At 41.3% G+C, this 14,402-nt stretch overlaps 1 protein-coding gene across 1 annotated transcript; it reads right to left on the bottom strand.

The window, feature by feature from the left end:
* Positions 1-2,788: 2,788 nt before the first annotated feature.
* On the bottom strand, positions 2,789-3,742 carry LOC133378758 (olfactory receptor 2D2-like). Its single transcript, XM_061613384.1, has one exon. It carries the CDS (start codon positions 3,734-3,736, stop codon positions 2,789-2,791), a length of 948 nt encoding a protein of 315 aa, XP_061469368.1. The 5' UTR covers positions 3,737-3,742.
* Between the last annotated feature and the right edge of the window lie 10,660 nt (positions 3,743-14,402).

The raw sequence follows: 14,402 nt of genomic DNA, 5'->3' as shown, positions 1-14,402 counted from the left end.
AAAGAAAAACAAAACATGGTGTAGAAGAGTGGGCAGTGCAAGGTAGAGGACTCCCATCTTTGGTTCCTTAGCCAGTATATAGATTTCTGTCCTATATTTTCAAATTTTCTCGTTCCTCCCTCTTTTCATGTAAACTCTTCATTTATGAGCTGCAGAACTTTCACCCTGCACACATCAAGGCCCCTGGTGGCTTTTCATTTGTGCATGACGGTACAGTTGTTTGGCTATGAGAGTGGACCAATAGCAGACCTGCTATTCTTCAGACCTGCCCCATTTTAAAGGTGAGTGGCATAAGTACCCTGGGAAAATGCAACAGAATAGGATTTGTATAAGATCATATTAATTTTTATTGTTACTTCTTACCAGAAAAATGATACAACAGTACAGTCCCCAGATAAGTGGGAGAGATAGTCTTTGGTGCTCTCCATGTCCAATTAGCATCTGTTAAGATGCCTAAGCAGAAGAACCATTCAGGACAGTGCACTGAGTATTTTGTTGTCGTTGGATGAACTTCAGCTAGAGATTTAAGGGGGAGGGTTTACAGCTGCCAAAGTGGCTGTCCATTGTTGTGATTGATTTATTTCTGATTTAAAAAATTTTTCATTTAGATTGAATGCACTCTAGCGCACTGGTCTTCAGCCTTGGGTCCCCAGATGTTGTTGGCCTACAACTCCCATCACCCTCAGACAGCAAGGTCGATAGTTAGGAATAATGGGGCCCAACCTGGAGACCCAAGGTTGAAGGACAGTGCTTTAGCTGAATATAGTCTAAAGAAATGTATGGCTTTTTGTGAAATGCTGCAATGCTCTGCAACATTTGTTGAGTGTATCTGTGGTATCGGGGTCATGTGCAGTGCAGTCTGTCTATCCCCCCTACATCTGCCTGTGGATCCCCAGGTTTACCAGTGCTGGACTGATATTAGTCTAAACACATGAGACATGCAACAAAATGTTGCAGTGTATCCATTCCTCACCTCCTATCAGAAGTGCTCTTGTTCAAGATCCCAGCCAATCAACCATGCCATTCTCCACAACATTCCATTCCATTCTCTCCCCACTCTCTCTTGGTTTCTGCTGCTCCCCCCTCCTTCCATTGATAGTCAGCATTCTGTGATCACTGAGCATGCTCAGGCATTGGGCTTGGTTTTTGTTTTGTCTTTGGTCCCCATAGGATTTTTAAATTATATATAGTACTTTGCAAACTTCAGGGTTTCTCTAAGCATACTGAAACTTCCCTCTAATTTCTCAATGACCCTGTGTGGCTCCAATTTTGTCAGCAGTCTGCAGCTGAATTTGCTGTTCGGGGGATTAATATAAAGCTAAGAGAAACGTATGAGGATTGGAAAGGCTTCATGGTCAGACTGCCTCTGCAATTCTTCATCCATGCACCTGCCAGGAGTGAAGAGAAGAGAAAACCTCAAAGGTGCACTTGAAACAGTTTATTTAGGGCTGCACACATTTCAAGTTGCAAGACTCATCATCAGAGGAAAGTATAAAGCCAATATACAACTCATATCACATATCAGTGAGAACTGTATAATAAAAAACACATCTTTGAAATATGAAAATGACATAAAAGTCAATGATAAAAGCATAACAAATCAAAACCCATAAAATGGCACACATTATATTAACAGAAAACTATTTAAAGTTTAACCTTATTTCCCATCAAAAACATCACTGTTACTCGCAGCAAATACACAGCAAATTATGTAGTGCTTATCTTCAAACACACTTTTATGCCATTCAGAGCTGAGCACTTTTAGACTTGGGGGCACTGTGACATGCTATGCAGTGGACTGCATATTTGTTTTACCCTTGGCTCTGGACTACGGAAGAGTATGGTGACTTGAAACATGTTGTGCCTTAATAAATAGTTTCAAGTGCACCTTTGAGCAGTAGTCCACAGTTTTTGGTTGGCCTCAGTAACCAAAGCTCGAAAATTGTGGTGACCAGGCTCTGCCCCTTCCCCTCCAGCTGGTCCAAAGCTCAGCTGAGAAGAGGACAAGGAAGCCCCTACCCACCTACCTCCTTTCCCCTAGGAAGAGAAGGTGGAGTGGCCTCTTCAGCCATTAGAGGTACACCACCACCTTTGTCTGACCTCCCTGCAGAAAATAAAGGTGGGGGGAGGCATTGGACACTGCTTGGTGTCTCCCTTTGAAGAAGGAAAGAGAGGCAGGGACTTGGTTCTCTGGGTACCTTGACCATGCAGTTGCCACACAAACCCCTCAGCATTCTTCCCAGCTTTCCTTGAGGAGAGAATGAAGATCATGACACAGTGATCAGGATGATTCCCACCCAGCTCTGTCTTTTCAAGGTTGGGAGAAAGGTTGGCCATTGGTCACACTCTCCAGGGAGGTGATCACCCTATCGGTCACCATGATAATTGTGGCATGCAAAAAATGTGGAAGCCCTATTTTGAGGCTTCCTCTTCATTTCTGACAGATTCCTTCTCTTTCTTCTTTCCTCATGACCTTCCTGACCAGAGATTTTGTGAAGGGTATGACTTATTGGGACACTGAAAGCCTCCATCAGCCGGGTCTGCTGCTGAGAGACAGACAGCAGCTCGTAAACATGTGCAAGGTCTCTTCACAGATACACAATAGGGTAATCCCTTGAGCAAAGTACTGTAAGTCTACTTTTATCAAGGCCTAAGCAGAAAAGCTCTGTAAAAGACTACCAAAGATCCTCTCATCCATCAAGAAAATGTTAAACTTTCCCAAAAGCAGCTCTGGCTTTTGAGTCTGTGGGTGCAAGAGAGGCATGGAACTTAAATCTTGTGACAGGACTTATGTTACAGGTGAGAATATTTTCCTACTCAATAATTTTTTTAAAGCACACTTCACCTCCTTATTTCGAAGACTATAGATGAGAGGGTTCATCATGGGGGTTACCACAGTGTAGAAAACAGACACTGCCTTATCCTGGCCTGTGGCAGAACTGACAGAGCTGGGCCTCATATAAGCAAACAGTGCTGTGCCATAGAAAAGGCTCACCACTATGAGATGTGAGGCGCAGGTTGAGGCAGCCCGGCGCCGGCCCTCAGCAGAACGTATGCGCAGGATGGCCACCACAATGCGGGCATAGGAGGCAGCAATGAGGATAAAGGGTAGAAGTAGCAGAAAGGAGCCAAAGACAAATACAACCACCTCTGCCTCTGTGTAGTCGGCAGATGCCAACTTGATGACCGCAGGCACCTCACAGAAGAACTGGTTGATGAGGTTTTGGCCGCGGTAGGGTAGACGTAGAGCAAAGGCATTGACAATCAGAGAGTTGATGATGCCACTAGCCCAGGCTGCCCCTGCTGTCCAGCTGCAGAAGCGCCAACTCATTATGGAGGTATAGTGCAAAGGGTGGCAGATTGCCACATAGCGGTCGTAGGCCATGACGCCCAACAGCACACATTCTGCCATGCCAAAAACCAGGAAGATGTACATCTGAAAGGCGCATCGGGCAAAGGGCATGGCCTTATGCCTGGAGAGGAGGTGGGCCAACATCTGTGGGACGGTGACTGAAGAATAGCACAGATCCAGCAGAGATAAATGGAGAAGGAAGAAGTACATGGGAGTGTGTAGCCGAGGCTCAGTCCCAATCAGCATGACCATCATGGAGTTCCCGACCAGGGTCACCAGATATATGGCCAAGAAGAGAACGAAAAGAGCAGTTTCTGCAAGTATGCCCTCTGCAAGGCCCAGGAGGATGAACTCAACCACAGAGCTCTGATTCCATTGCTCCATCTGACATGCCAGCCAGGCAGTGTCTGCAGCACTGAGGGAGGCAGAAGAGAAAAAATGGTCAGGGCAAGGGGGAAGAGATATTACAGCTCACAAAGTCAACTATAGTGTTGCAGAGATTTTACACAATTGAATGCCATTGCACTCTGACAGTATTCTTCCTGAGAACTTTCCAGAGGGCCGCCTGTACATTATTGAATACATTATCTAGTTTTTTTTCCAGGCCCCCTCCCCTTGCCAGTATACATTTCTTCCACAGAACTGGCTATCACCCAAATCAGGAGACATCTTAATTAACAGAGGCATATTTTCCCGCAGGCAAGAGGAAGCTAGGGATCTTTCTGAAATGCTCTTAATCCAAAATTCCCCCTGGATTTCAGAATTCTGAGTTACCTGGTCCCGTTTCTAAAGTGGAAATGATCCATTGGTAATTCTCCATTGGTGTGTGTGTGAGAGGTGGGAACAGACTACCATCAGCATATAACTCCAGCGCTTAACTGCTTGCACTGACTGTCCATGTGTTACTATGCCAGGTTCAAGGTTCTAATATTAATTTACAAGGCCCTTAATAACTTGCGTCCACGTGATCTGAATCTGATCCCCTCTACCCCTGCCTGATCACTAAGATCTTTGGGGGAGTTCTCTGTTGATGGTCACTAGGAACAGAGGAGAAATTTGCTAAAGTTGAATTGTACATCAAACTACCCACCTCCCAGTTTGCATGCTTGCTATCTTCGCAGATCAAGCTTGTTTACTATGATATCAGATTTTTATTTTTAAGAAAAAACAGCTGTCAATATAACAGCATTGTTATTAATGACATCTTCACTCTAAATGGCTGAAATGTACATTCCCTTTAATTTCTGTGTCACTGAGACACAGAATAATAGTCATTAACATTCATTGTTTGATTCTAAACCTGTCTCCCCCTTGTATCTGTTTTTTAAATCTCTGTGACGTTGGCCAAACTCACAGTTCTTTAGCAGTCTGTTGCCTCAGGCAGGCAAAGAGAATCTTGTCACCAGCACACTGAAAAACTGACAAAGGTGTGAGGATGGGTGGAAGGAAGCAAAATAAGTTGGTTAACTATAGGTCAAACAGGCTAACTGTAAGGTAAAAAAGTCAGTAGACAGCAGCATTCAGGGCCTGAAGATAAATTGGGTTCAGTTTTCAACTTTCAAAGTTATATCACATAGCTGAGCTGGGGGGGGAATTCAGATTCTCAAGCCTCATTTAATTTTATGTGGGGGTAAAACATTTGTATCTTCTAGGCCAGATAAGATGCCTACTTGATGGGCAATTACCTGTCTCATTTATTGTGAATAAAAAAAATGCAGGCCATTGTTAGAAAAAACTATGTTATTTTTTGGCAATGGAAAAGGACAAAATGGGAAAAGCAGAAGATAACAAAGCGCTAAAATAACCAGCTGCCAGTTCATTGAAATGAGAACCAAACCAGCACCAAACCTCAAACTTCAGGTGAAAACCTTTTTATATTCCCAGGCATTTTAATGCGTATTATAATATGTATTGTTGTATTTTGCTACTGTTTGATTATTTTTGTTTACCTTTGTTGGTTTGATTCTATTGTTTTATTGTATTTATATATTCCTGATTGCTTTATTCTATGTACACCGCCCAGAGAGCCCTTGGGCTTAGGGCGGTATATAAATAAAATAAAATAAATAAATAAATAAACTACATCCCTAGTGGTCCCCTATGGCTCAGATGCACAGTTTGTAACTACTAGAACAATGCATTCAGTGTTGTGGGCCCAAGTGTGGAACTCTCTCTTGAATGACATTAGGCAGGCACCCTCCTTGTTGAACTTTTGAAACATGACAAAGATGTTATTCTAGTAGGCATTTTAAAGGTAGTGTTTGGTTTTGTGATGGCTTTTTATTGTTTTATTTTTATGCATACTGCTTAGAAAATACATGGTATAAAAAAGCACCAACTTAAATATATAATAAAAAAATTAACATCTCCAGACTTGAAACATACAAAATTCAGTTTAATAAAGTTCACTGAATTAGCTCAAAGATCTCCGAATTACACCTGAAAGTAGTTGATTATTGCTGAATGAGATGAAAGTGAATTAAATTTGTTTTGGGGTAGAACTCTAAATGATTTCCAGTTAATCTTCAAGTTCATTCTCTCACATTTGTTTTTTACTCTTTAGATTCTTTGGGCCTTTACGTTTAAAGATCATAATTGCTGGGAAAAATAAATTAAACAATTCACATTTGGAATTCACAATTTAATTAATTAATTAATTAATTCCACTATGTATGTGTTTTGATGTTTTCTTAGGCCTCTTAAGTATACTTCAGCACAGCAGCTGAAAGACATGTGCTGAAGAACATTTGGATGAACTTAGATTGCACTGTGAACTGAACTCATTCGTTTTGTAAAGGGATAAATGTGACCTGGAATTAGTTCATTTTTGGTCATGTTAAACTGAACTAGAACTAGTTTCTTTTTAAAATGAATGTTCCAGGTCATGGACCCATGCTATGATAGTTTTTGGATGGCAATTTACAATGCAGAGGTGCATGGAAAAAAACTTGATGCAGAGGTGCATACATATAACCCTCCCATCGTGAATAGCAGACACCGGTAAGGTGGGCAGTGATTATTTATTTATTTATTTATTACATTTATGTACCGCCCCATAGCCAAAGCTCTCTGGGCGGTTTACAGCAATTTAAAACATTAAAAACAAATATACAATTCTGATCAGAGACATGGCAGGGGAAAAGGATAACACTCCCCTTTCCCATGCACAGTCCCAGTCTGATGCAGCACCTCTCCAGCTATTCATTTTTTAAAATTGTGCACTTGAGGGTTAAAGATGTGAATAATATCACATCCAGTTTGGCCCCTCAGATGCTTGAGCACTTAGTGATGATAGCCCCCTCCTCAACTCTTGTGCCATTGACTTCATTTGGCATGAAAGGAAAGTGCAATCTGGCCAGCTGAAAAAGGGACTCTTCTCACACCCTGCGCAAGATCTGGAGAAAGGGATTTTTGTTGGGAGATAATGTCTTTGCTTTGGGTTAACTTGTGAATTTTAAATATATGAGAGGATGGGTGCATACTAACATATGCACATTTGTAACTCTTTAAAAAGAGGCTTTCCCAGCAATTTCACCCATTAAGAACACCTTCCTTCCTTCCTTTTGGAGTGTGACTTGAACAGTAATTGCTTACAATCCTGTATGGTAAATCTCCTGATTCCATTGACTAGGAGAAGCTACTGCCTTTAGGAACAAGCAGTAAACAGGCCTTGCCCCCTTGCCAAGGCTCTTCCTCACCATGATCATAATGTTTTTATCAAGCTACCCAGAGAAGGACAGGAATAGTGCAATGGTAGTGGTCAGGGGTCTGTCACTCTTGTTGCTCCATTGATGTAATTCTCTTAACAGCTTTACAACTGGAAGGCATCTCCTTCTCAGCCTGGGTATCCCACCTTTTTGCATGGTCATCCTACACCAGAGAAGTCTGTTGACTAGAGTGCTTGCAGGTTATTGATTTCTGTCACAATCTGAGTAACAAGGTTGTTTACTTAAGGAAACAGCTGCAGGCAGGCAAACAACTCCTTCCAGAATTGAAGCTTAGCTGACAATTTTGCACAAATGAACGTACATGGAGGGACATCTAAAGGTGCACCAATGTATTGCAATGTATTGCAAAATCAAATATCTGTGATTTAAAATTTCATCCAAGAACATTCAGGACATATCTGCAGCTGCACTCTTTTTAGATCAGTTGTGCACCAATGGTCAATTAGGGATGCACACTATATTCTGATTTCTGCATTACCCTAAGTAAGTCCTTCCTCCCTCCCTCCCTCCCCCCCCCCTCTCTCTCTCTCTCTGTGATATATTATACAACCATGAGAGTAGCTGTATACTATAGCCAGCATGGATTTTTCGCATTCCGCAATGTTAAATTGAAAATACCCCCATGCCATTCTGATGCTTCCCATAAGCTCATTTCCAAACAAAACCTTGCAAAACTTTTAGTCCTGAACTCAGAAACGCTTGCTTAACAACCCTCTCAATTTTCATGGCAATACACAAAACAGAGAGAATCGAGAGTTCAAAGGGTAAAAAGACAGAGGAAAAAACCCAGAGCCCTTTTGGATTTATTTTCTGTCAAAGTTCTCATAGTTTGTTGAAATTAATTAAAAATGAGCCATGTTCACAGAGTACCTGTAATCCTATTATTGACCTTGCCCCATACTCTGACCTTCATCTTCTGCAGTTTAAAAGTGAAAAAAAATGCCTGGCTGGTTTTTAATTAATTTAAGAAATTTAGCATTCAACTCAATAATAATGTCAGGCATGCTCAGTAAGAACCAACTGTCAGTGTTCTAAAAGCCAGACTCACAGCTGCTGGGCTTGGCTAATCAGAGGGCCACACCCACACCAGACCTTGATTTCACTTTAGACAGTCATGGCTTCCCCCAAAGAATCCTGGGAAGTGTAGCTTGTGAAGGGTGCTGAGAGGAGACTCCTATTCCACTGACAGAGCTCCAGTGGCCAGACCGGTTTAAGAGTCAGCCACTCTGATTGTAGCTCTGTGAGGGGAATAGAGCATCTCCTAGCAACTCTCAGCACCCTTCACTAACTACATTTCCCAGGATTCTTTGAGAGAAGCCATGACTGTGTAAAGTGAAATAAAGGTCTGGTGTGGATGTGGCCAGGGACAGCTTTGGTTTAAATTTGGGTGGGAGGCTACATGTGCCTAACCCTAAAAAAGAATGATACTGTTCACAATGTTTTCCTTTTGGAAAGGAAAAGAGCTTCCCCATCAGAGCAGCTGAGATGAAGATTCACAAATGGAGAAATGGGATGGCGATTCACATATGGAGCTGACATCATTGTGAAGTGAACAAAGATGCCATTGAACTCATCAGAGAATGTCAGTTTTGGAAGAATGAACTCAGTCTTTGTTTTCCATTTGAAAAGTAATAATCACTTTCTTAATAGTAATTGGGGAGAATAGATGGGATAACATTTGTAAAGCAATTTGTACACTTTACATCAGGGATGCGATAAGGTTTTGTTGAAAACCCCTACATGTGCTACAGAAAGATCAAAGCTATTTGTGTTTAATTTTTTCAATAGGCAGCAAATAGAAAGCATATTTTCTAAACTGAAATCAGTTTACCACCACAGTAAAATCCTTGAGTGCTGCCTACTGCAAAACTTCAAGCAATTATTTTGTTGCTTATGGCATGGGGTCTATCAGATCAATACACCATCCTCTCTTTGTACCTTACTGCTATGCCATATGAATGAATTTGTCAATTTCAGTTTCTCTTAATTTCTCATTTTTTCAATCTGAAATTAAATTCTCAACATTTCTGAAGCAATCTGCATTTTCTTAAAAAAAAATCCTTGTGAAAATTCATCAGCATTTTTAGGGCAAATTTCTCCTAATATACACATTTCTGTGAGCAATTTCCCTTAATATAATTAATTTCCCTTTTTGTATGTTATTTTCACTAATATAGTTATTTTGTGCATACTTTCATGTAATATTTGCATCTTAAATACTCATTGGTTAGAGAACTGCATGGGAAAATTTAGGGAAGTGTGCATTTGAAAGGATAATTGTGTTTTGGTTCAAGCACTGGTTAAACAAAGCCAAAATTAAGTAATTTCTCATTAAAATGCAATGAAAATTGAATTTCTCTCCCATCCCTGCTACACATGCACAGGAATCCAGTAGTTATTATTCTGAGAAGCATTCTTGCCGTTGACCAAAAAAAAGAAACAGCAGCTCTAGGCAGTTCTCAGGTACCCCGGTCAGTTCAGTCGGGCTAGTTTTGCCTGTGAGGGTATGTATGCTGGTTAGCCCAGAACATCACAATCTTATCTGTTCCAATAATGGAAACCCAGCATTCCAGAATATATCCACTCCACTCAGCAGACACTATAACTGTCTCATATTCCTTCTTTCTGAAATGTTACTGAGGCAACCGGGACGTATAGAAGAAAAAAGAGAGAGCATTAACAGAGCAAAGGGTCCTCTCCATAAACAAAAATAGCCGTGAGTTTACCTGCAAGTCCTTTGGCCTCCCAGGTGCACCACCTCGCTGAGACTGAATGGTTTCACTGTCATCAGAGAAGTTTTATCTGCCATGTATCAGAATCAGAATGGAGTGGCAAAGGCTGCCATGTAGCAGGAAGTCCCCCAGTGTCAGGTATAGCCCGTTATATGCCAAGGTGTGGGGCAGGAGGTCCCAAAGGGGACAGATTTCTTTGCAGCAAACTGAAAGGCCAACGCATCTCTCAAGAGCCATAGGCACAAACAAGTTCTGCATTTTGCCCTGCCTAAAGCCAACACAGTCTAAAGAGGGATATATATCTGTTTTTATTCCATAATAGGAAAGTTTGGATGGTGTGTGGACTATGGGACTGAGATGCAGATCCTTTTGGGAAACATATGCAAGAGGATCCTATTGTGGGCTATTTCCATCTCCTAGAGATGCAAGCAGTGGGAAAGAGAGGCTGCTGTTGACATCTAACACCATCCCTGATGGAATTGTTCCACATGACCTCTGGGAAAGTATTCCCCTCCATTGCTTTGTATCAGTCTGACAAAGGAAAGGAGCCTCAGCCTCCTCCCATCAACTGATGTGATTCTACACACAAATAGTAGGATTCTTTATTTATATAAGGCATGCTTATTTTGCTTGTGTTGCAGGCACATGAAAACAGCAATTTAAAATCAATTCAGCAACAATATAAAATTGGGGGAAGATTAATGACCCAAATGCATAGGATCAGTTGCACGCATAAACACCGCACCAAAACAAAACAGGACATTATGACGTCGCTAATGAAAAGCACAGGAAAATAACATATTTTTCACTTGGCATCTAGATGATAGTACCATAGGTACCAAAGAGATACATAAAGATGGAGTCCACCACAGAAAAGGCCCTTTCCCCAGTTGTCACCATCCTAATCTCTGAAGGTACCAGGAGCAGAGTCTTAGGAGATGATCTTGTTCATTTTAGTACATTTATATCCTGCCTTTCTTTCATCGTGGAATTCAGGACAGCCCACTTGGGTTTTCTAGGTGATCTCCCATCCAAGCATTGACCATGGACTGAACCAGCCCAGAAACAAGCTGGAAGCCTCTTCAGGACTGGTGAGATGCATTTATTATGGTGGATCCCTTTTAACAACCTGGCTGCCATATTCTGAATTAGTTGAAGGTTTGGAATGTTGTTCAAAGACAGCCCCACATACAATGTGTTACATAGTACTGTACCAGAAAGTTACCAAAGCATGTAAGTAGCGGTAACGAGCAGTAATCTCTCTCTCTCTGTTGCCATCACCTCTCAATTAGATTACTGTAATGCGCTCTACGTGGGGTTACCCTTGAAAACGGTCCGGAAACTACAACTTATACAAAACGCGGCAGCTCGACTACTTACGAATAGTCGCCGCCGGGATCACATCACACCAGTGTTGTTCGATCTACACTGGCTTCCAGTTGTTTTCCAGGCCCAATTCAAGGTGTTGGTATTAACCTTTAAATCCCTATACAGTCTCGGCCCAGTTTATCTAAAGGAGCGCCTTCAACACCACCAATTATGCCACCCGACAAGATCAGCCACACAGGGCCTTCTCTCAATCCCGCCAACAAAAACAGCTAGATTGGCGGGAATTAGGGAGAGGGCATTCTCAGTGGCGGCCCCCACCCTTTGGAACTCCCTCCCTCAAGATCTACGGCACGCCTCTTCCCTAAATGTATTCCGTAAAGCCTTAAAGACCTGGCTCTTTCAACAGGCCTTTGGGATTTCCGGGGAGGGTTAATTTTTATGACTGAATTGCTTCTTACCCTGATTTAGTATTTATCGCTGCTGTATTGTTTTATATTGTATTACTGTATTTTATATTGTATTATTCTATTTTATTGTATTGTATTTTAACTGTTTACATGTACGTCGCCTAGAGTGGCCATTGGCCAGATAGGCGACACATAAATTAAATTTATTATTATTATTATTATTATTATTATTATTATCATCACCATCACAGATAAGCTTTAAAATGAATTCTACCTTGGATATGGTTAGAGTCATCCTGCATTTTATTCCACTTACATTCTAGCTCACATTTTACATCTTCCATTTTATTATTTTATCTTTTTTAAATGTTTCATAAATAATAATAAAATAAATAATGGTAACAACTAGAAGTACAATAATAGCCATCATCCCTACTGCTTCAAACCCCACAGCAGGGGATAATCAAGCTGTAGTTAATGCAGGGGTCAGGATCCTTACAAATTTTACTGAAGTGCCTTAAACATCCCTCAAAATGTCCTACAGGAGGTTTTGTCCAAACAGGAGCCTCCAGTTCCACCTTGAATTTTGAATATGCCAGCTGAGCATAGATTGCATCACAGGGAATCCACTTCTTTATGTAGCTTAGCTGCATCAATACAAAAGTGAGATGCACACCTTAGAAGTGATGTTTACACAGGAGTTACCAACTCGTCCCATTGATTTCAATGGGTCTACTCAAACTATGACTAAGGCTGCAATCCAACACACACTTACCTGGAAGTACGTCCCATTGAACCCAATGAAGCTTACTTCTGAGTAGACATGCATTGGATTGCACTGTTTGTCTGGGTTCAACCCATGTAAAACAAGTCACACTACCAGCTCTGACTGCTTCTCCAGAACCTATACTGTGACTCTTTTGCAGTTAGGGTATCTTCCTTTCTATGTGTGATTAGAGAAGTTAGCCTGAGAGAGGTAGGAGAATGAGGCTAGGTTATCTAGGTCTCTACTTGTGGTCACTTCCAGATGACCTGTTTATTGAGCATTCATTCTGATTTGTTTGTTTCCCCATCCAATCTTTTGGGGAAGTGGGTTTGTTGCACAAGACTTCCCAATCAATTATAATTATGTAACCTGTATATTGCGGGTATGCAATTGAATCCCACCCCAAAATAGGAACAGTCTGGAAACATATGCTCAGAGGCACATGTTACCAAATTCTTCCAAACTACACAGGAAGTAGATTGGACTGTGAAAGACCAACCGAAATTGTGTTTGCATTTTGACACATTTGTAGGGCAGTACAATATCTCAGAGAGGAGGTCAGGTCTCCTGCTCCCCTGGTGCATTCACTATAGCTGCCCAATTTCCCTGCTTTTTAAAGTTTGAAAGGAATATCTGTGGGCTATAGGTACATTCTTAAACCGCAAGGGGTTTTTTTTTTTTTTGGCCTATTAGTGAATTTAACTATTTCATTTATGAGTCACTTTCCATGAACATCCCAAAGTGATTTAACAGTAAAATTGTATCTAAAAATTTCCAGTTGAATACAGATACACACTGGGATAAAGATCTCCACTTAAAAGACTTGTTTTAAAAGAAAGGTCTTCAATAGGTGTTCTTTGTGTTTTTGCTCCTGTTTTTATTTTGATAATTTGTGGCTTTCTATGTTTGCACATCTATTTGTAAATAACAGTTTAAAAATAAATAATAGAAAATACATTGTGTGATTGTTGCAGGGTGCAATGCATTACCTAACCACTGTGCTTTGAAGAAGTTACACAAATCCAGCTTGATTGAGGCATTGACGGTTTACCTATTTATTTACACAGTTTCTATTTCAACTATTTTAAAAAAGAAAACCACAAGATAGCATATAACAATAAAACATATACAAAACAGCTAGTAAATCATAACTAATATAATACCAGGATTTTGGTGTTTTAAAAAAAATTAATCTTGTATGTCAAAATGCTATAATCCATTTCAACTGGATTTCCATAACCTAGGCTGCAATCCTGTATACTCTTATCCCACTCAACTCAGTTAGATGTCCTTCTCAGGAGAGATGTATAGAGTTGCACTCTCAGGGACGACAGAAGTTATTGCCCCTTGGACAGCTCCCTGGAAGTTCAGACTAAAATGCAGAGTGGATTTCACAACCCCAAAGACATGGAGCCACCGGCTGCCACGGAATCTAGTGCAGGGGCAGAGAACCTCCGTACCAGTCGCTAAATGGGACCTCCAGGCCTATCTGCCCCTTGGAACTCCCCCCAGACCAGACTTACTAGCCCTGCTTTGCACACTGAGTGTTTTGCCTGGCTGCTCCTGCTTGTCTGGAGGTCAGATGGTGTGTGTGTGTGTGTGTGTGTGTGTGTGTGTGTGTGTGTGTGTGTGTGTGTGTGTGTGTGAACTAATGTACTGTACAAAGATAAAATGTACATTGGTTGCTCTACCTGCTTTGCTTCTGGGCCTGCCCATCACTTGCATATGGCCCTTGGAAGGTTCACCAGAAGGGAATGCAGCCCTCGTGCTGAAAAATGTCCCTGTCCCTGATCTCGGGGAATGAGTCAAAAACCTTCCTATTGTTTTGGGCAATGGTCAGAGCGTTGGACTAATCCCCATGCAGCCATGACACTCACTGGGTAGCCTTGGGCCAGCCACTGTCTCTCAGCCTAATCTACCTCACAGGGTTGTTGTGAGGATAAAACAAGAAGAGGGAGAGCATATCCTCCACCTTGAGTTCCTTGGAGGAAAGGTGGAATATAGATACAATAAATAAATAAATGTTTTCTGTGCCTAGAATAAACAGAACCTTTCAGAGCAAAGTTATCATCTAGGTTCCCCTATAAA

The sequence above is a fragment of the Rhineura floridana genome, chromosome 3, assembly GCF_030035675.1.
Source record: "Rhineura floridana isolate rRhiFlo1 chromosome 3, rRhiFlo1.hap2, whole genome shotgun sequence".
NCBI classification, from domain to species: domain Eukaryota; kingdom Metazoa; phylum Chordata; class Lepidosauria; order Squamata; family Rhineuridae; genus Rhineura; species Rhineura floridana.
The sequence above is the reverse complement of the archived record's forward strand: the minus strand, read 5'-3'. Positions and strand labels throughout refer to the sequence as shown.